Source organism: Pseudorca crassidens, chromosome 12 (genome assembly GCF_039906515.1).
Source record: "Pseudorca crassidens isolate mPseCra1 chromosome 12, mPseCra1.hap1, whole genome shotgun sequence".
NCBI classification, from domain to species: Eukaryota; Metazoa; Chordata; class Mammalia; order Artiodactyla; family Delphinidae; genus Pseudorca; species Pseudorca crassidens.
The window spans coordinates 76322837-76345346 of NC_090307.1; the positions used below are offsets into that span (position 1 = coordinate 76322837).

The following is a 22510-nucleotide window of genomic DNA, read 5'->3' on the forward strand; positions in this document are numbered from 1 at the left end:
AGCAAGTGGAGAAACTAGAACCCAGCCCTGCGTGTCAGGCACTCACTTTTCCACTGCAAAAAGCAAAGTGCTCAAATATGGGCAGTCTTGCAGATGTCTCGCACGAGGGCATTATAATAGCAACAAGAATGACTAATAAGTATTAATGGCTCATGACAAGAGAACAAATGCCATTAATTATCTTAATATATAAGGCATGTTAGTAATGTGTGTACAGAATTATTCATGCAAATATGGTTAGCCTGTGTCAGGAGAAGTTGCTGGGCGCAGACCTGGGCTCACAGCTTCGGTCTCCGCCGCTCCTTCCAGATGTGTATGGGTTGGGACTTCCAGGGACACGCCCCCGTGGAGCTCTGAGGAGCCAATCGGAGCGTGGAAGGCGGGGCTCTGGGAGCGACAACGGTGCTATCCAATGGGCAGAGAGTCTGGGCCGCTCCTGGCCAATGGGCGCGCTCCTCCAAGAGGGTCGGAAGTGGTGAGGCGGCTCCGGGGGCCGTTGTTCAGCGCGGGGGCCGACTGAAGAGGCTCAGTGTCTTGGCTGGCTGGTCGGTTCGGCGTCCTTCGTCTCGTCCCAGGTGAGAGAAGCGGTGGCCAGCCCCTGGGGAGCCTCCTGCGGCCTCCAGTTCGGGAGGAGGCCGGCGTCCCGAGGGCGGGGTGTGTGGGCGAGGGTCTTCTGGGCCCGGGGGTCGCGGGGGTTTCTCGTAAGGAGAAAAATGCCCGCGCCGCGGCGTCTCCCCTGGCCAGTATGGGAGGCCGTACTTTCTTCTCTGGAAACCGTAGCCTCGACAGCCCCTGGCGGCACCGCCCCTTCCAGGCCTTGGCCGCGGGGGCTGGGAGGCGGCCGTCGTTCCGAGCGCCGCCGTGGGCACCGCGCCCCGGGCGGGGCTGGGCCCGAGTCGCGAGCTGCCAGCCTCAGGGGTCGCGGATGGCCTCGTGCGGACTTTAGGCCGACGGGCCCGTGTTCGAGTCACCACTCGGAACAACTGTGCGACGGCTGTCTCCCTGGACTTCCTCTTTCGCGGTCTCTGAAATGGGGATGATGGCTTTCACCTCGTAGTGTTGTGGTCTGGATTAAAAGACTGTCTGTGTAAAGCGTTTAGCAATCAGTGAACACACAGTAAGTGGCAACTATTATTTGTGAAGCTGGTGCCCTCTCCACTCCCCATCTCGGACGCCCCCTGGGAGGGGGCAGTTGGAAACCGCCTCCTCCTGGGTGTGGACCCTGCGGTGGTGTCTCCACCGCCTTGGGCACAGGAAATCCCGGGGGTGCTGGCTGACCCCTAAGAGGGGCGCCTTCTAAGGTTTGAAGGAAACTTATTCTACCAAAGCGCTTCCATGCATTCGCTCATTTACTCCTCCCAGTGACTCTTTAAAATATTGTCAGTTGTCTGCGTGAGGAACCTGAGGCTCAGGGAGGTTAAATCACACATCTGCTGAGTGGCAGAACCAGAATTGGCCCTCAGAGGGGCCGACTCCGAGCCCTGCGCGTCACCCCAACTCCCTTGTTGCTAGATAACCGGGCACTTCCCTCGTCCGAGGCTCTTACCTTGCCTTAGTGGGCTGGAATAATCTAAAGTAAATACAGGTATTAAAGTTGCAAGGGCTTTGCTTTCTGTATTGACATCTTGTTGAGAAAGAAGGAAAAATTTTCAGTGGTGAAACCTGGCAGACACGATCTCAACTAAATGATAAAAGTTAGCATCATCCGTAATAATAAGACTGTTAACATCATGTGCTTTCTGGTATAATGCACTGAGATGAGCACAACATCGCTTCTATGGTATTTCTGTCCAAAATGTATTAATCATGAGAAAACATCAAATGAACCCAAGCTGAAGTATATTCTGCAGAATAACTAGCCAGCTCATTTAACAAGGTTATGCAAGATGAAAGACTGAAGGAATTCCCTGGTGGTCCAGTGGTTAGGGCTCCGTGCTTCCACTACAGGGGGCACAGGTTCGATCCCTGGTCAGGGAACTAAGATCCTGCATGCCTCCAGACCAAAAAACAAACAAAAAAAAGAAAGACTGAAGAAACTTCCCAGATCAAAGAAGATTAAGGAGAAATAACAGCTAAATGCAATATGTGACTCTGGATTGCATCCTGAACCAGAGAAAGGGCATTAATGGCATGATTTGTGAAATTAACTAATTGTAGATTAGTTATTAGTATTGTATTAGTGTTAGTTTCCTGCACTTGGTCATTTTACTATGGTTATTTATGTTGTACTGGGTGAGAGGTATGTGGGAAGTCTTTGTGCTGTTTTTGCAAGTCAAATTATCTTAAAATGAAAATTAAAAAATCAAAAGGTAAAACCCTAGTGTGTTGGGTATTAAATGAAATGCACTGGTTTTGGTGACATTTTCTGTGCACTGTTTTTTTTTGTTTTGTTTTTGTGTTTTGCATGTCATTCTTAAAGCAGAAATGAAATTGAAAGATCATACTTCTTCCTTTGTTGTTTTCAGGAACAGCTAAAGATGGCTGAATTTCTGGATGGCCAGGACACTCGACTGTGTGACAACTGGTAAGGAATCTAAGAAATGTTCTTGGAATGAGGACAGTTCTTTCAAGAGTTGGGTTATTTATTGGCAGGTTAAAATTGGAGCCATATAATACGTTGTGCAAATATGTGGGACTAAAGCTTTTTTAACAATTTTGGATAAAATTGCCCGTTCTAGAAATTCAACAACATGGTTGGTTAGGTAGCATAGAGTAGTGACTAGACTGATGGGATGAAGCTGGGATTCAGCGCTCTGGTTCCTACCATTAATTAGTTAATGACTTTTGGCAAGTCACTTGACTGCTTTGAAACCTCACTTTTCTGACCTATAGGTAAGGGAATTTATTTTTTGTCTTCCTGGAAAAATATTGTACTTTTAAACTTTTTTTTGCTTTTTTTAAAAAAAAAATTATTTATTTGGCTACACTGGGTCTTAGTTGTTGCATGCAGGGTCTTTAGTTGTGGCACGTGGGATCCAGTTCCCTGACCAGGGATTGAACTCGGGCCCCCCCTGCATTGGGAGCGCGGAGTCTTAGCCACTGGATCACCAGGAAAGTTCCTGCTTTTTAAAAGATGCTTAAAATATAATGAAATGTTCGGACTAGAGCAGTGTTTTTTTTTTTTTTTTTTTTTTGCGGTACGCGGGCCTTTCACTGTTGTGGCCTCTCCTGTTGCGGAGCACAGGCTCTGGATGCACAGGCTCAGCAGCCATGGCTCATGGGCCCAGCTGCTCCACGGCATTTGGGATCTTCCCGGACTGGGGCATGAACCCGTGTCCCCTGTATCAGCAGGCGGACTCTCAACTACTGCGCCACCGGGGAAGCCCTAGAGCAGTGTTTTTTAAAGTACGTTGCAAGGATTTCCCTGAATGGCTACAGTGGCTGTCTTGAGGTTGATTGGGAGCAAGGTTTAGTGTGAACTTGGCTCTACATGTACAACCAGAGCAGCTCAACTGTTTTTTTTTTTTAATATATATATAAATTTATTTATTTATTCTTGGCTGCGCTGGGTCTTCCTTGCTGCGCACTGGCTTTCTCTAGTTGTGGTGAGCGGGTGCTACTCTTTGTTGCGGTGCGTGGGCTTCTCATTGCAGTGGCTTCTCTTGTTGTGGAGCACGGACTCTAGGTGCCGCAGGCTTCAGTAGTTGTGGCATGTGGGCTTAGTAGTTGTGTCTCACGGGCTCCAGAGCGCAGGCTCAGTAACTGTGGTGCACGGGCTTAGTTGCTCCGTGATATACAGGATCTTCCTGGGCCAGGGCTTGAACCCGTGACCCTTACATTGGCGGGCGGATTCTTAACCACTGTGCCACCAGGGAAGCCCCAGCTCAACTGTTTTTATAAAGGATTTTGCTGAAGGAATGTTCCACTGCTTTAAAAAAAAAAAAAAAAAAAAAAGAAAGTCTAGTCAAAGTCTTCCAGCAGTCCAGTTTAATCATTATCATTTCATGATTCCAAAACTGTTAGTGGAAAGACTGGATGCAGACTTGAATGTCAAACTTTCTTATTTTGTTGTTTTTAACCGACAAGAGTGACAAGAAAGAGCAACTCTTTCTTGCTGAAACGAAACTTAAGAGTTCAGCTAGTAATTCCTGGTTGGGATTTCTCAAGAACCTGGTATTTCAATGACATACAAATTCCCTTACTGAAAGCAAAAGAAAAAAGCAAAGCAGAACTATCTGTGCTATGTTTAACTTACCAAACTGTGTTAGAAGGTGAGAGATTTTTTTTTTTTAAGTCAGTCACAGACCTCATTTTTTTTAAATAAATTTATTTTTAAAATTTATTTATTTTGGCTGCGTTGGTCCTTTGTTGCTGTGTGCAGGCTTTCTCTAGTTGCGGTGAGCAGGGGCTACTCTTTGTTGCAGTGCGCCGTCTTCTCATTGCGGTGGCTTCTAGTTGTGGAGCACGGGCTCTAGGCACATGGGCTTCAGTAGTTGCAACACACAGGCTCAGTAGTTGTGGCACATGGGCTTAGTTGTTCCGCGGCATGTGGAATCTTCCTGGACCAGGGCTCGAACCCATGTCCCCTGCATTGGCGGGCAGATTCTTAACCACTGCGCCACCAGGGAAGTCCAGAGATTTTTTTTTTTCTGTTTTGAATGGTTATTAATTATTGGTTCAGTTTCATTAATAGATATAGGCCTATTCAGATGATCTATTTCTTTTTTTAATTAAAAGTTTATTTTATTTTTTACAATTTTTAAAGTTACTTTCCATTTACAGTTAATACAAAATATTGCCTATATTCCCTGTGTTGTAAAATACATCCTTGAGCCCATCTTACAATACTTTGTACCTCCTGCTTCCCATCCCCTATATTGTTCCTCCCCACCCCCCACTCATAACCACTAGTTTCCTCAGTGTGTCTGTGAGTCTGCTGCTTTTTTGTTATATACACTAGTTGGTCATATTTTGTTAGATTCCACATATAAATGATATCATACATTTGCAACTATTTTCTCCCATTCAGTAGGTTGTCTTTTTTTAAAATCATTTCTTTATTTTTTTCCCATGTTCAATATTAGTTATCTATTTTATACATATTGGTGTATACATGTCAATCCCAATATCCCAATTCTTCCCCCCCACCCACACTTTCCCCTCTTGGTGTCCATGCATTTGTTCTCAGAGATGTTGATAAGGAAAATAGTTTGACCCAGATTGTTGAAAGGTTGAGCCAGATAAAAAATTTTATTTTTTTACTGCCTTTTTCTTTCTGCTCAGCTTCTTGGCAGCATTAGCATATAATCAGAACAACTGCTGGTCACAATATTCTTTCCCTGCATAGAATTAAGATTGTATTTCTGTGAGGGTGTCTTGCCTTATAGGGTATTTTTTCTCCTGTGCTACTATTACTTTTGCCATTTTAAAACTATTGTAGCTCTGTTTAGGTTTTATGTGTACTGTTCCTGATGCAAAGTGTAATAATCAATGATACAAATATTCACAAGGAAACATTGTGATTTTATAAGAAAACAGACAAATTGGCTTTAACATCAGTTAAGATATTCTTATTTTATCGGTCCACTCCAATTTGAAGGAATTTCAAACCTAGGACAGTAAATAAATAACTATGCTAAGGGAGTTTTAAAAAAAAAGCAGGGGGCGGTAAGTTAATGGAAAGCTAATGAAAACAAGGTTATTCAAAGCCAAAGCAATTTATTTAAAGAAAAAAAGCAGATTAGCATGGAAAGCTGACTAAGCCAGCACAAACCTCCTGTCTGAGTAGTCCTGTTTAAATTCCAGGTTTTAAAATTTTGTCTCTAGAGTCATATTCCTGTTGTTCCTTAAGAAAAGTTAAGGTACTCATCAAAATATAAGCTGCGATTAAACCTGCTGGGCCAGTAAAAAGAATAGTTTGTTGTGATTGAAGATGTTTTTTGCATGTTATCTCTTTTATTACTGTATTGTCTGATTGATGGGAGAGTTTGCAGGAGAGTTTGCGTCTAGGGAACAGAAACTTCAGTGTTAGAAGGCTTTGACTTTTTACTTTTGCGTGGCTCGATGTGTTTAGCATTTGGAAGGCTACTGGGGATTTTTCTGAAAGCCTTGGCTTGCCTTTCATTCATTTCTATCTAAAATGAATTTCATCTCTAACTTGGCTAGTCCTTCCTTGGGGCTTTTAGCAGTTTTATCTAGAATGGAATTGTGTTCTCATTTATCTCACTTAGAATGTCTTGATTTTATCTGTAAGTAGGTAGCAAGTATATTGGTATTTTGTCTGGTTAGTACATTTGGCGGAACTACCTTGGCAGTTAAATTTAAAAAGAAAGCAAAACCATCAGGCAACTGTTTCATGTAATCGTTGCAAATAGCTTTTATCTTTTTCTTTCAAGGTTTCCCAAGAGGTGAAAATGTGTAATAGTAAATGCTCTGTGACCTTACCTAACAGCTGCTTTTGATTCTTGCTTCTTTATGTTATGGTCCTTAATATATTTTAATTCTAAAATTTTAGTGGCATTATGTATGTAGAATGCTCTATGTCAAAATAGCCCTGTAAAATAAAAACTGTAGACATTTATTTTCTTGACTTTAAAAGAAAATTATTGTCAAAATTATGGAAAAAGAATGTAGAATCTCAGCACTGTAAGCAGTAGTTACTGGCTTTAATTTTTTGTGGCATTTGTGCACATAGGATTTGCAATCAGGATACAGCTTTGCTTCTTGCATTTTGTTGGTGTACCATATTTAACTAGCTGTTCCCTTAGAGTTTAGATATTTTTAATGGTTTTCAGTTTTTTACCATTTTATGACACTAGTGATAATCTTCATAATTCCAAGAGTGGAATTACTGGGTCTTTAACATATAATTACAGGGTCTTTAAATACTCTTTAAGCATATAATTTTATGGTCCTAGAGATGCATTTGTAGATAGTTTATTTTAAAAATTTTTTAATTATTATTTTTAAGTTAATTGATTAATTTATTTTCAGCTGCGTTGGGACTTTGATGCTGCGTGCGGGCTTTCTCTAGTTGCCGGGAGTGGGGGCTACTCTTCGTTGCAGTGCGTGGGTGGCTTCAGTAGTTGTGGCTCACGGGCTTAGTTGCTTCACGGCATGTGGGATCTTCCCGGACCAGGGCTCAAACCCATGTCCCCTGCAATGGCAGGCGGATTCTTAACCACTGCGCCACCAGGGAAGTCCTGTAGACTGTTGAAAAGTAGTGGTTTTATACTACCACTAGCAATATTTTAGAGTACTAGTTTCATAACATCTTTAATAGTGGGACTAATTTTAATATTTATTAGTTTAATAGAGTTAGATGATAACTTCCACTATATATTTTAATATTCCACAGTTTTGAAAAACTTAGGCTGGGTTAATTTAAAACCAGTGGTTTCCTTAGAAAGCTGGGAATTTTGGAGAAATAGGGGAAGTTAAATGTATTGAAACATTGGTCATTTCCCTCTTTATCCATTGGAGTTTTCTTCCCATTTCTCACACTTGATTGTTATTCTGTATCACCTTCCAGTTTTGGTATGAGAGCTGCCTTGATAGTTCTACTTTTGGATAAAAATGAATTTGCATTTTTTGGTGTCTTGGTCTTTGAGATTGGGAGTATGACTATCGCTGGAGGCACATCATTCATCCTACTTTGAAATGTTTCTTAGACTATGAAGATAAAAACTATAAAAGAAATAAGCTATCTACAACTTAACGTGGGAGAAGCTTTCTATAGTATTCAGCTTCAGAGGCAAAATGGGTTATTAAAGATTTGTTGTGTAACTATCTGTATTTATCCTGTTCAGTATTTTATTTTCTGAAAATTTATTCTAGGTGACATACTTATAGGCACATTCTTTTAATGCATCCTTTAGTTAGACTGTGAAGTTGGAGCTTTCTCATGGTCATAACCAAATGAGTGAAAGGAAGGCCTTTGAATATTAGGTGCCTCTAGTTAGAGTGTATATGTACTCTGGGAGAGGGGTTCAGGATTTCATTTCTGTACATTTCTGTAGTAAATTTCTGCAGTGAATGTAGTACATTTCTGTACATTTCTGCAGTGAATGTAGTACATTTCTGTACATTTCTGTACAATGTAGTACATTTCTGTACATTTCTGCAGTGAAGTTTATATCAACCCAGCCACAGAGCTTGGTCCCAATTAGCGTCTAGCCTGCTTTGAAAAGACATGTTGGACATAAAGGAGGCAAGTTCCCCTTCCCCCACTGACGATCCCAAAGCTGGCATCTGCTCCTTTTGGTTTGATTTTTAGTGGAATAAAATCTACTGAGATTAAAGCTATCTGAGACTGAAAATAAATGGTAGGCTGTTTTTTAAATAATCCTGGAGTGGATCATTGTGCTTTGGGGCATGGATGGTTTTGGAAAAGCCTAGCTCAGCTAGCTCTTCCTGGCATCTGACTATATGCTGTTAGTTGTGATAAGCTCTGACATCTAGAAAGTGAGGCTGAGCTTTTAGAGATAGTGCATAGCACTGATAACGCAGAGTGTTGCACAGAAGACTCAAAACCTTCAGGAGTTAATTCTTGAAAAGCAGGGGTAGTAACAGTCGTAAGAGCTTATACACTAGATACTCACTAAAGAGAAATAATGGAGACTAAAGATTGGACAGGACAGATTTCCGTGTGATACCTCTGGGCATAGATGTCAGTAATTCTTGCCTTTTTCTCTGATCTATTTCTATAGCAAAAAAGAAATTCCTGTGTTTAACTTTACCATCCATGAGATCCACTGTCAAAGGAACATTGGTATGTGTCCTATCTGCAAGGAACCATTTCCCAAATCTGACATGGAGACTCACATGGCTACAGAACACTGTCAGGTGAACCACCAAGTACTTAGATGTTAATAAATGGATTATACTTGCTATTGTGTAATAACAAGTGAGCATGTTGTCACAAATAACTTACTGATTTTTGCTTCTTACCCTAGGTGACCTGCAAATGTAACAAGAAGTTGGAGAAGAGGCAGTTAAAGAAGCATGAGGTTAGTTGCCCTGCACTATGAAGGCAGTGAATTACCATGGAGCCAGTTCTATTGAGATTACAGAGCCACATGCAGAGCAGAAAGCCAGTGTTGTTGAGTCTTTGTTCTCCACCAGCTCCATGCACACTGCCTCTCAAAGCCTATTTGAGACTTTGTTTGCTGCCAGATTTGACTGCATGGCTGCTGTGCTTTATGCTCAAGCCTCAGAGCCTTTTTCCCTTTGGAACCGAGTCATTTCTCCTGGGGTTTATTGGCAGGCTCACTTGAGTGCTAAACCAAGCCTGGGATTGCCAGTGTGGTACGACCTCTAGCATACAGCCTGCCTTACATCTTATAATTTCATTTTGACTTCTTGATCACTTGGATGACATGCTGTTTACACCCAAAGAAATTCTCAGAGAGCATTTGATGAGAGAATATAATTTGGTCCCTAGTTGAGATAAAATTGGCTGTAGTTGAATGAGTATGTGTGTGTGTATATATATATATGTATATACATATATATATGTATTTCTTTTTTTTTTTGAATGAGCCTATTCACCAGTTAAAAATCCCAACAACTATTTAGTTGGTGGTCATGCAAGAGTGTGTGTACGTATGTAAAAATTCATCAAGGTATGCATTTATGATTTGTGCATTTCATTCTATGTATCTAAAAAGACTATTAACTTATTAATTTATAATTTTAAAAGGTGATTCATATTCAATGTAGAAAACTTGGAAAATATAAAAAGAAAGAAAGAACTACTCATGACCCCACAGCTCAGAGATAAACATCTCATAAATAATTTAGCACTCTTACTGTCATTATTTTATCTAAGCATTTGACTTACGTTTTACTAGGCCTCACCAGCAAAAGGGGGGTTATGATTGAGGTCATATTAACAATAATAATAAGTATTTCTTTGGCTCTTAACATCTACTTGCTGCATAAAACAACTCCAATCAATTGTCCCCCTCTTCTCCTTTTTCTCCCAGCTATTTCTTGGAGTCATATGGTGATAACACCAATCATTATGAACGTACAAGTACAAAGTATTTCCTAACATTCCTGCAAGTCAGGCTATGACAGTTGTAGACCACAGATTAAAGAGTTAAAAAAAATTCTCCTTTAAAAAAAAAATGTTGACACTTTATTTGCTGTTCTTGTGAGTTACTAGCAATTTTTAGGGTTGTTAACAAAGTACTTTTATATTATGTGGTGTGTGCCAGCAATTATTTTCTCTTTTGCTTTTGAGTAACTTAAATCAATGGCATTTATCTGATAAAACTTTTCTTTAAAAAAAATCTTTCTGAATTGATATTATAGCTACATGGTATATAATTTTAAAGCCACAAAGCATATATATAAAAATTATCTCTCTTCCACTCCTATTCCTAAGCACTCTTTGTCAGTTTCTTATGTTTTCTGTAAGAGATATTCCATGCATATACAAAATGTGAAAAATGTTTGAAGTATCATTTAGAATAAAACTTGGGTTTAATTTGTATGAAAAGAAATTTTGCTCTTTGACACAGTGGTTATAAAGTGTCTAAACTTTAGAAGTGATGTTATATGAAAGTTCTGAGTTTAAGTTCCCAAGTTTTGGAATGTCCATATCATAGTAACATATTCTTTCTTATCTTTTTAAAGGAATATTAATTATTTAGTGCTTTAGTGGCGATTTCAAATTAAGTATAAAAGTTTTGTCCTTCATCTGCTGAATACATTCACATTCTTGGGGTCATCTTCATTGGTGATTCTTGACTTATTTGGTCAATTTAAAGCCAGTGCTGGGCTTCCCTGGTGGCGCAGTGGTTAAGAATTCGCCTGTCAGTGCAGGGGACACGGGTTCGGGCCCTGTTCCGGGAAGATCCCACATGCCATGGAGCAACTAAGCCTGTGCGCCACAGCTACTGAGCCTGCGCTCTAGAGCCCGTGAGCCACAACAACTGAGCCCACGTGCTGTAACTACTGAAGCCTGAGTGCCTAGAGCCCGTGCTCCGCAACAAGGGAAGCCACCACAATGAGAGGCCTGCACACCGCAACAGGGAGTGGCCCCCGGTCGCCGCAGCTAGAGAAAGCCCACGCACAGCAACAAAAACCCAACGCAGCCAAAAATAAAATAAATAAATTAAAAAAAAAAAAAAGCCAGTGCTATATACAAATGTGCAGATTTGAAAAATCAGTGTCTTTCTAAAGGACAATCCCTTTTCCTCATTGCCAGGTACTTAAATCGGAGTAGTAAGGGGAAATTGGTCTGGGGGAGCTTTGACAAGCATATATGAATTGCTGTGCTTTTGCTCTTTGCTCCTGGGCTTCTCTGGCGGATTTTGGGTTACTTTGTAATGTGTGCACAAAATGATGGTAGGGTGGCTGTGTGAGTAGATTCCTTATAAGACTTTCTTTTCCTTTGTAGAACTTGGTGGCAGGACAAAGAGGGAAGGGGTGACTCTTAAATACATAGAAAACCATGGCAGGCAAAGCTAGGGTTGGAAGAGAATATTTTTGTAAATACTTTTTACTTTCCTTGCCCTGTACTTTATAAAACATGGCCTCTCTTAGATTCACATATTATCTGCCTCATTATTCTGTTTTGCAGGAGACTGAGTGTCCTCTACGACTTGCCCTTTGCCAGCACTGTGATTTGGAACTTTCTGTTCTCAAACTGAAAGACCATGAAGATTACTGTGGTGCCCGGACAGAGTTATGTGGCAACTGTGGGCGCAATGTCCTGGTGAAAGATCTGAAGACTCACCCTGAAGTTTGTGGGAGAGATGTGGAGGAAAAGAGAGATGAGGTTGCCATGCCGCCTAATGCATATGATGATTCTTGGGGTCAAGATGGTATCTGGATTGCATCCCAACTCAGACAAATTGAGGCTCTGGACCCACCCATGAGGCTCCCTCGAAGGCCCCTGAGAGCCTTTGAATCAGAACTTTTCCAAAGTAGAACCACCAACCAAAGGAGCATGACAGCCCAGTTTCCAATTCAGAATAATCTATGTGAGTTGTGTTTGGGATTAGAAAACTGGAATGGTATCAGATCTTAGGGCTGGTAGGAACAGGGCTTTGGAGCCAAATAGATCTTAATTATAGAAACCTGATTGTAGCTGGGTAACATAAGGAAGAATACTTAACTTTCCTATAGATTGGAATAACAGAACCTCTTTGCTGTTGGATTTTTGTTGGATGACAGTTAGGGTTGATGGATGACAATGCTGTTAATAGCTGACACTGAGTATACCCTATGTGCTTAAAGGCATTTACAAAGTGCTTTAGATGTATTAACTCATTTAGTTCTCACAACAGTTTTATGAGGGTGGGTCAGTGGTAGAGCTGGGATTTGAATTCAGGCAATCTGACCCCATGCTTTAAGCCATCCTGCTATAATGCAGAAAATACATATAAAATGCTTAGCACAGTGCCTATCTCTTAGTTATAGCTCATTAATATTGTTTATTAATAAAAGTTAGAATAATAATGGAAGCTTTTATCATGGCAGACTTAACATTTGGAGTCCCATGAGGACTGAAGGGCTGGGCCTCTTTTGTTCCTGCACAGATTCCTATAAACCTTGAATATTTGCTAGGCATGGACTTGAACTAAGGGATGGCACCATCTTTAACGTTTCTTGAATACTGGCTTTTTTTTTTTTCCCCAGTGGAAGAACAAGAAAGGCAGGAAAGGAATAGAAGCCGACAGACCCTCAAAGAGGGTGGTGAAGACAGTGCAAACTTGGATTTCATGTTGGCCCTAAGTCTGCAAAATGAAGGCAAGGCCCCCAACTTGGCAGAGCAGGACTTCTGGAGGGTCATATGTGAGGCAGACCAGTCCCATGAAGGTCCCGGTGCTCTGAATGACATAAGGGGTATGTTTGTTTACACTAGCCTCTGTCTCTACAGTTTTTTAAAGTCTTACACTAAACAATTTATATAAAATTGAAAGTTTTTCATGATATAGAATTTTTTAAAATTTTGTTCATTTGCTTTTCCCAACTTTTATTTATTTACTTATTCATTCATTCATTTACTTATTTACTTATTTATTCATTCATTCTTGCATGCATGCATGCATGCTGCCCAGTTGTGTCTTAGTTGTGGCACGTGGGATCTTTAGTTGCAGCATGTGGGATCTAGTTCCCTGACCAGGGATTGAACCCAGGCTCCTGCATTGGGAGCGCAGAGTCTTAACCACTGGACTACCAGGGAAGTCCCTGTCATATCTTTAAACATGTTAAAAATACTTGTTTTTCTATTGTGTCTGAAAATATACCTAAAGTCTATTTTTTGCTATTTGCTGTTTCTACTGACTCTCAACGGTGGCTTGCTGCTTCCCTCTGTGTGCTTGCGTGCGTGCGTGCGTGTGTTTTAACATTAAGTTTTCTGGTGTGTTCCTCTGAGGGTATTTATATATGCTTCTGGCAGGCTCCTGGGGATGCTACTGACTGGAATAATTTTAAATTGAAGTTTTGGCCTGGGCTTCTTAAAACCATAAATGTGAATTTATGTAAAAACATAAATGTAGATTCTCTACTCAAACCCACGTAAAGGCCAAACTCTGGTTACTGTTCCTTAGTAGAGATTTTTCTCTCTTCTATGTAGAGCCAAAGCTTAGTTAGGCAAGTTTCCTTACCTCCTCGCATCGTTCACCCTCCCTTGTTCAACAGTCTGACTGAGGCTGTTGTGTTTTGGGATGCCTGGGATTAAAATTACTCTTATTTATTGGGGTTGGCCAAAACGTTCTTTTGGGTTTTTGTAACATCTTACAGAAAAACCTGAACGACCTTTTTGGCCAACCCAGTATTTTCTCATTTAAGTTACTTTTATTCAGCATCTTTTGTTTATATTTTGTACTGGGAGGGTTTTTCTTCTCAGGATATTTGTCTTCCAGTAATATCCAAGCCTCAGTTTCTTCATCTGTAAAATGAGGGTCATGTGGATCTACTTCATAACATTTTTCCTGAGGATTGAAATAATGCACAGAAGGTTTTTAGATTACTGACTAGGGTTATGACACATTTAAATTTCTTTCTTAATTGGAGTAGTGGGTAAACTACTACTTTACTGCTTCTCAGGAAATGGTGACAAGTAAATCTCTTTCTGTAGTGCAGGTTTTTTGCTTAGGGTTTGTCTCTTAAATAGTTTCCCTTCAAGGATTTTCAGCCCCACAAATTGCTATGTCCAAGAAATTGCAAAGGAAATCAGACTTTCCTATCAAACCCCCCAGGGGGGATAAAAGGTAGAATCAGGTTTGTTTTTGTTCGAGTCTGACTGTGTGGCCTGATACCTAGGTGCAGCTGATGAGACCATGTTGCCTTGTGAATTTTGTGAGGAGCTCTACCCAGAGGAACTGCTGATTGACCATCAGGTGTGTTGTGAATTACCTGAGGGCTTTAAGCTTTAGGGAGGAATATGTGCAGGCCCTATTGGTGTTGCAGGCCACACGAGATCTTGAGCAAACTATTTTAATACAACTCCTGTGATAGGAGTAGCAACTGTGTTTTTAACCCTGGGGTGACTGACATGTGGGCATGAGAACTCAGCCTCATTCCCTCTTGGGCAAAGTAACATTTACACCAGCAGGCCCAGTTGCTGACTCCGTTCTGTGGTGATAGTGTACATCTCTACTGACCATCTTGTAATCTGGTCTCATCTCATGGTACATTTGATTTATTGGAGCCATACTGAAGTCCTTGCAGTTCCCGGGAGGGTCAGGAATCTGTTTTGCACTTTACTTTTCTGCCAGCTACCCCGCTTCCTTAACACACCCCTCACTCATAGACTCAGTTCAGACATGACTTTCAGGAAACCATCCTGTGGAATGCTCTGAAGGCTAGGCCAGAGGTCCCACCTGCATGCTCCCCGCAAGTCCTGTGCCCACAGCTCTCTTAGCCTGTTACCCTCACCCTGTGGTGTTGTCTTGCTGATCCCCTGTTGGTCTGCACCACTCGGCTGAGTTCCTTGAGAACAGGTTCTGGGTTTTCTTAGTTTCTGGAATCTCTTAACGCCTGGTATATGAAAGTGTCAGGTATTTTGAATGATTGAAGGTTCTTGTGCTATTTAGGAATGATTAGAGAGTAGCCTTTGTGTTTGAAGAGTGGCTCCACTGATGGAGGGAGCCACTTTTCCCCTCAACACTTACTCTCTGATTTGGTTTGGCCTAGTCTGGCACTTCCATAGCTGTTAAGTAGTCCCTGTGCTCTGGGTGGAACATGCATTCCCCCCGTAAGTGGAACAATACAGCATCTGAATACATCTAGTATTTGGTTTGGGAGTAGCATGAGAAAATCCATTAATAGGGATAACAAAGAATATTTGGGCCTCTCTTACTGTATGACTGTGGGAAGAATCTTGAATCTTTTCAAATTAATTTAAAAAGAATAATCACATTAACACAGTAAAAAAAAAATTAAAACAGTACAGAAATGTTTAAAATAAAAGCAAAGTGAGTGTTCCATCTGTGTTCCTCTGACCCTTCTTAGTCCCTCTCCCCAATATTAAACATTATTAAGATTTTGTGACTTATGGAAAATATTTTCAGAATTTAGTTTGTTCCTTAACCTCTGCTTTTTTTTTTTTTAACCTATGTTTTTTGAGACAGACGAGTTGTAACCCTTCATGTGCCTTACCTCCGATCAGTGTGGGCAATGCTTCTCCCAAAGGGGTGGAGGACCCTGATGTCATCTTCCAGAAGTTGATGCAGCAGGCTGCAAGTAACCAGTTAGACTCTTTGATGGGCCTGAGCAGTTCACCTTCTGTGGAGGACAGCATCATCATCCCCTGTGAATTCTGTGGGGTCCAGCTGGAAGAGGAGGTGCTATTCCATCACCAGGTAAGAACACTTGGAGGACCTGTCCACTTCTTCCATCCTGTTGATCCTCTGAGCGAACCTGAGGCTTTTAGAGCCAAGAATGCCTCTTTGGCCTTTAAGTTGTGTGCATACCTGATCTGGCTACTGGCCATGTCCTGTTTTGTGAGCTGTCTGAGGTATAAAGTACCTCAGGCCTTTGGACTTTCTCTGCCTTCTGGCAGTGGAAACCATCCCGTCACTAGCTGTGGCCCAAGGAGCCAGGACTCCATTTAAGCAGGCATGGAGGACTTGCCAGAGGGTTTAGAAAAGCATTTCCCTGAGGTCATCGACAATTTCTACTTTTGACCAGGTGGGTTCTTCCCTGTTGGGGTGGCACTTGCGTCTTGCATTCCAGGAGACTGGGATCTAATTCTAGCTTTGCCATATGGTTGGTCTAAGATAGGTCCCATTCCCTCACTGGGGACATCTGTAAATGAAGGAGTTAAACTAGATAATCTGAAGTCCTTTTTCAGCTTTTGCAGTCTAGGATGCCAGCATCTTAATGGAAGATACGTTTTCTGCCCCATCTTGTTTGTCGTGGGAGCTAACACTGAAGGTATTTCAGGGGCATTTCTGTAATCAATGCCCTATAGCTAGCTGTTGCTAGAACACCACACATTGCATTTCTGTAATAAAGACTTTTGCCTTTGGATCAAGCAGTAGATAAGTCACTGCTTGTTGTCTCCTCAGGAGACTACAAAATAAGCAGTGGTGCAAATACTCTGTGGTCAAAATGTAGACATGCTTTTCTGGGCTCCTAGGACCAGCCCTTCTTTCATCCCTGAACAAATCAGAGAGTGCTTCTGTCAGTGCTAGTTGGAATGATTGCTCTGTTCCAGGTGTGCTTCCTCTTAGTCCCAGGCCCTTCCTCTCAGTGGTTGTCAGAGTCATCCTGTCCCATCGACACCCCCCCCCCCCCGCCAGCCTCCCCATAAGGTGTGTTCACCCAACCTGCTGTTCCTTCCTTTCCTCCCGCTGCTCCCTCTCTGAGGAATGACTCAGTCCAGAGGTACTAATTCTGGTTTTTCTTGTTAGGACCAGTGTGACCAACGCCCAGCTACAGCAAACAACCACATGTCGGAGGGGATTCCTAGTCAGGATCTCCAGCCTCGACAGACTTCACCAGAGCTACCCAAGAGGCGTGTCAGACACCAGGGTATTAGCCAGGGATGAGCCAAGGCTGCAGGTCTGCTGCTGCCTTGGGCCTGCTTTCCACTTCTTATCTGCTACTCTAAAATGGGTTTTACCTTCATCCCAAATTAGCAAGCATAGTACGAGCTCACTGGGGACTCCCTTGGGGCTACCTGTGGTCCTGTGTTAGACTCAGGTGTCTCGGGTGTGTAGCTTTATAGGGTAATGGCTTTGGGGACAGCCATGAGCTATGCATATCAGTCAGTGCTTATTCAGCCGCTGGTCCCTGTCAGTACATTTAGCGGATGATTGGAAGATAATTTTCAGCCTTACTGTGGCTGCCCTGGGCCCCTGCTTCTAGTTGAAATATGCTCAACTAGAGTAGGATAATCAAACTTATTATCAGTATTCTTATTATGTAATAGTCTCACAACTAGGCAAGTAAAATTGCTTTTGAAACCCCGTTGCCATTAGAAGCCCAGAGCCAATTAGAAATGATTCTTCAAAGTTTGCTTGTGCACCATTGTTGACTAGTTAGTGAGGACTTAGGCGGTAAGTGTACAGTGTGGATTAATGTTTCCAACCCTGTCCTGGAGACATGGGTTTCAGCATCCTTTAGGGATGAGGCAGTCATCTTTTACCCAGCATCTTTTGTTCCTGCTCCAAATCCAGCACTAATAGCAAGAGCAGCCTTTTCCCTAAAGCTGGTGCTCTTTTCTCTTCTCAGGAGACCTGTCTTCTGGTTACATGGATGATATCAAGCAGGAAATGGCCAAAGGGCCCACCTATCCTCTCCCTGCCAGCAGACCCACTAACAATATGACGGCTACTTCTAACCGCCTGACAACATCCACATTAGGCCCCAGACCTGGGTGCCAGCCCAGCCCTCCTCGCGCTCTGAAGCTCAACAACTTAGACAGCCAGGGCATCCAGGGGCACAATCGAAACAGCCATAATGGGGCCCTGGCTCCTGGGCACGTTCCAGTGGTTCACTCCGCTCGAAGTCTCTACCCAGAAAACCTTGTGCCCTCTTTCCCCCGTGGGCCTTCAGGGAGATGCGGAGCAAGGTGAGAATCAGTGGCCTGGGAGTGGAGCTTGTGGGTGGCTCAGGAGAACGTGGAAGTGTGGACTTCACTTGTATCGTGGCCTGATTCAAAATGTTCCTTTGCTCTGTGTGTTTTTTTTTTTTTTTTTTTTTTTGCGGTACGCGGGCCTCTCACTGCTGTGGCCTCTCCTGTTGCGGAGCACAGGCTCCGGACGCGCAGGCCACGGCTCACGGGCCCAGCCGCTCCGCGGCATGTGGGATCTTCCCGGACCAGGGCACGAACCCGTGTCCCCCGCATCGGCAGGCGGACTCTCAACCACTGTGCCACCAGGGAAACCCCTGTGTGGTTTTTTATTCATTAGTTTTATCTGCTACTGGAGAGCTGCTTTTGTCTGGTTCCAGCTGTTCTGTTCTGAGTTTTCTGACTTTTGCTTGGGGCATCTCGGGAACTAGTTTCCAATCCTTCTCTTTCAGTGGCAGGAGTGAAGGTGGCAGGAACCCCCGGGTCACCCCCACGACCGCCAGCTACCGCAGCAGAACTGCAAAGGTGAGCGGGATCCAGCCCAGAATGCTCATTGAGGACTCAGAAGTGGGTGGGCTGGTATGGTTCTTGAAGTCAGAAGCAGCTGGGCAACAGGCCGGTTGTGGCTGAGGACTGTTCTTGTGCTTTTGATGAGGAGGTTTCCATAGAAGCCTGACATTTCTGGCGCTCTTCAGGAGGAGTGCTGCTTTCTTACTTTCTACGTAAACTTCGTCTGTGTTCTATTGTTCAACAGGCAAAACCCTCCAAGCAGCAGGGAGCTGGGGATGCAGAGGAGGAAGAGGAGGAGGAGTAACAGTGTCTGCAGGGAACTTTCGCATCGGTTCCATCTTTCCTGCACAAGTTGCCGTGGTGCAGCCCCGCCCCTTGGGTTCTGTGGGTAGGGGCCATCTGACAGATGTAACTTTTTCTAGGCTATGGCCATTTTGTGTCTTTTGAGATTGTGCTGTGGGAGTTTGGGGGTTTGAGGGAGGGTTAGCAGGGAGGCTGTTGAGAATGTTTCAGCTTTAGCTGCTGCCTTTTGGCAGCATAAGTTACGGCCTCTTGGCCCACCAGGGCTTCATCTTTTGACATGCTGTCACCACTGCTTCATGGTGCTGTGTGGTCCTGGTGAAAAGAGGGAGGGTTCTAGAAACCTGGTCCCCACCAGTGAGGTGATGCTCTTCATGTGGTGGCCTAAATTGGGGAACTTTTGGATATCCTCTCCTGTGTACTGCCCATCCTCACTCTAGAATTTGGGCCTCTGGTGTGCGTGGAGGAGCTTTGGTAAAGTGTTCAGGCCAGTTGCAATATGTGTTAGGAACGAGGTTTGGAGATGAGTTGAGCCACAGGTGAGCGGACTATGTACAGGCTTTGTTTTAATCTGCTTCTTTGGCATTTGGCATCACTGCCTTTTGTTTCTGATGGGGAGCATGGCTCCTTTGCCTTCACTGCCTTCTGATGGGAAAGGCTGGGGGCTCTCTGTCCCCTCCAGGGCCATGCTGGGCTCTGCGCTAATCAGGAGTGAGGCCTAAGCTCATGGCTTGCTCTGAAAACCAAGAATCAGAGCCCCCTCCCCCTCTTTTTATTTTACTGTTATTATTATTATTATAATTATTAACATCCTTGTGATAGAAATAAAGTTTGTACTTGGAGTTCAGCTGAGTCTTGTGGTTCCTTCTCCTGTGTGCTCTTTGGAGACTTTAGGGAGACCAGAGTGGACTGGAGTCAGCTCTGAAGAATGGGGGAAGGTGAGCAGGGCTAGGTTTTCTCTGTGCTTCTTGGAACCCCAGCAGATCCAGCATCATCCTTCTCAGAGTGCCAGACATTCAAGGTATAGTTTTCTCTTTTACTGGAGTTGGAGGAAACTGACAGGTGGCTGCAGCTCTGGGGATGATTTGGGGTGGGCTGGGGGCTGCCTCCAACTGAAGAGAGGAAGGCAGATTTCTCAGAAGCCTCAGTCCTGAGAGTTGTTGAACCTTAGCAGCATTATTCATTACCCCTCAGCACCTCATACTTTGCCCTGGACTATCTAGTACCTTAGCTCATTTTGAGCTCATTTGTTTTTCTCTCAACAACCTAGTGGGGGTGGGAAAGGTAGGAAGAATTGCCCCAATTTCATATGTGGAAAGGAGTGACTTGCGTAGGCTATGCAGCTAATTCATGACAGCCGGGACTCTGAATTATACTGAGATAAAGAAAAAGGGGGACTTCCCTGGTGGTCCAGGGATTAAGACTCCATGCTTCCACTGCAGGGGGTGTAGGTTCAAAAAAGGGGATGGAACCGAGGCTCATGGCAGTGAAATCGCCAAGTCCCAACCACTGGACCGCCAGGGAATTCCCTATTTATTTCCTCTTCCGTGAACTTTGATGGTTTGTGTCTTTCAAGGAATTTGTCCATTTCAGTAAGTTGTTTAACTTATTAACATAAGGTATTCATAATATTCCCTCCCTTATTATTTAAAAAATATCTGTAAAGTTTGTAGTGATGTCACCTCTTTAATTTCGTTTGTTGATAATTTGTGTCTTTTCTCTTTCCCTAATGTGTTTGGCTAGAGCACGGATCTCCAAATTTTTCTTTGATAAAAGCCAAATAGTAAATATTTAAGGTTTTGCAGGCTATACTGTGTGTATTTCAACTACAGTAAGCCCCCTACATACCAACCTTCAAGTTGTGAACTTTCAAAGATGCGAACGTGAGTTTGTGTGTCCAGTCATGTAAGTTAGTTCACGTGTCTGGTGTACATTGTCACGTGTGTGCATCCTCTACAAGTGGCTGTGTTTCTGTGTACTGTACAGTACTGTATGGAGTACAGTAGTACGGTATCTTTATTTCAAGCCCAGGACGTCTAGAAGCAAACGTAAAAGCAGCAGTAATGTAGCTGGTACTGCTAAGAGGCGCCAGGAATTGGAGGCCCAGAGAAAGGACGAAGAGAGACAAGAGGAAGAAGAAGTAAATGAAGAACCGAAGAGATTCATGACGCAGGAAATGGCAAGGGAATTTTCTTTATCTGAGGAGGCACTGTTAGTTTTTGAGGCATAGGAACCGAATGTAGAACGGTACACGAAGGTTACAGCAGCCAAAGTGCAATCCAGTGCTACCATGTCACCTATGACGAGAAAAAAAGGAGCTAGACATCACTGGATCGTTTTCTCAGGAGGGTAGATAGAATTGAATCCAGCAAGGAACCAGAACCTGTGCCATCAACATCAGGCATGAGTGAAATAGCAGCTTGCCCTGTGTCTCCTATTGCTGGCAATCCTTCAGCTCTACCGTCTCCCACCTCCTCTCCCTCCTCCAGTCAGTAACTTTTCTTGCCTGTTCCCTCGATGCCAGCCTCTGTATGCCAGCTGTTGCACTGTACTACTGTACTTTTCAAGGCACTGTACTGTAAGATTAAAAATGTTTTCTCTGTTGTGGGTTTTTTTATGTATTATTTGTGTGAAAAGTATTATAAACCTATTACAGTACAGTACTATATAGCCGATTGTGTTAGTTGGGTACCTAGGCTAACTTCTATTGCACTTAATGAACTCACTCTCGGAATGGAACTCGTTCATTTGTACGGGACTTACTGTACTCAACAACGCTGTTACAGAGTGAACCCAGCCATGGACAATACACGAATGGGTGAATAAAACTTAATTTACAAAAGCAGGTAGCTGGATTATGGGCCATAGCAGGGCAACTACTGGGTTAGAGATTTATCAATTATATTGATCTCAGAAAATCAACTTTGATTCCATTGATTTCCTTTACTGTTTTTCTGCTTCCATTTCATACATTTCCTATTCTGATTTTTATCACTTCCTTTCTTTTGCTTACTTTGAGCTTAATTTTTTCTTTACCTAGTTTCTTAAAGTCAAAGTTGAGGTCACTGTTGAGATCTGACTTCTTTTTAAATATAACTGTTAAGTGCTTTGCCTGCATCTCACAAACTTGATGTGTCTTTTCATTTCATTCAGTTTAAAGAACTTTGATTTCTTCTTTGATTTATGGGCTATTTATTAGTGTGGAATCTAGTTTCCAAATATTGGATATTTTCCAGATTTGTTTTTGTTATTGTTTTTAATTTCACTGTGGTCAGAGAACATACTCTGTATGACTTGAATCTTTTAAAATTTATCGAGACTTCTTGTGTCCGTAGAATATTCTCCAGGCCATGATTGTTCTGTATGTACTTGAAACGAATGTGCATTCTGTTTTGGTTGGATGAATGTTATAAAAATGGCAGGTGGGTCAACATTGGTTGATAGTGTTTTTCAAGCCTTTATATCCTTACTGATTTTCTGTTTACTTGTTCTATATATTATGGAGCAGGAAATCTCTTATTATAATTGCGGATTGTCTGTTTTTCTTATAATTCTATAATTTCTGTTCCATTATTTTCAAGTCCTGTTATTACATGTGTAAATACTTATGATAGTTGTGCCTTTGTTTAATTGGCCCCTTTATTATTATGAAATGACCTTCTGTATTCTTTGTAATATTTGCTGTGAAGTACACTTTGATATTAATATAGCAATCTTAATAAT

At 42.6% G+C, this 22510-nt stretch overlaps 1 protein-coding gene across 1 annotated transcript; it reads left to right on the forward strand.

Annotated features, from left to right (window-relative positions):
• Positions 1 to 435: 435 nt before the first annotated feature.
• Positions 436 to 19634, forward strand: TRAFD1 (TRAF-type zinc finger domain containing 1). The gene is made up of 12 exons (XM_067700638.1): positions 436 to 575; positions 2466 to 2524; positions 8649 to 8784; positions 8895 to 8948; positions 11531 to 11933; positions 12592 to 12798; positions 14221 to 14297; positions 15531 to 15761; positions 16815 to 16935; positions 17638 to 17977; positions 18430 to 18502; positions 18732 to 19634. Exons 2-12 carry the CDS (start codon positions 2478 to 2480, stop codon positions 18789 to 18791), a joined length of 1749 nt encoding a protein of 582 aa, XP_067556739.1. The 5' UTR covers positions 436 to 575; positions 2466 to 2477; the 3' UTR covers positions 18792 to 19634.
• Positions 19635 to 22510: the final 2876 nt, after the last annotated feature.

What these genes read in the sequence shown, in the direction of transcription:
- TRAFD1 (XM_067700638.1), top strand. Translation starts at nt 2,478, where the DNA reads ATGGCTGAATTTCTGGATGGCCAGGACACTCGACTGTGTGACAACTG. An exon ending in AACTGCTGATTGACCATCAG is followed by an intron (nt 14,298 to 15,530) that starts GTGTGTTGTGAA and finishes TTTTTGAGACAG; the next exon opens with ACGAGTTGTAACCCTTCATG. An exon ending in ACCGCAGCAGAACTGCAAAG is followed by an intron (nt 18,503 to 18,731) that starts GTGAGCGGGATC and finishes ATTGTTCAACAG; the next exon opens with GCAAAACCCTCCAAGCAGCA.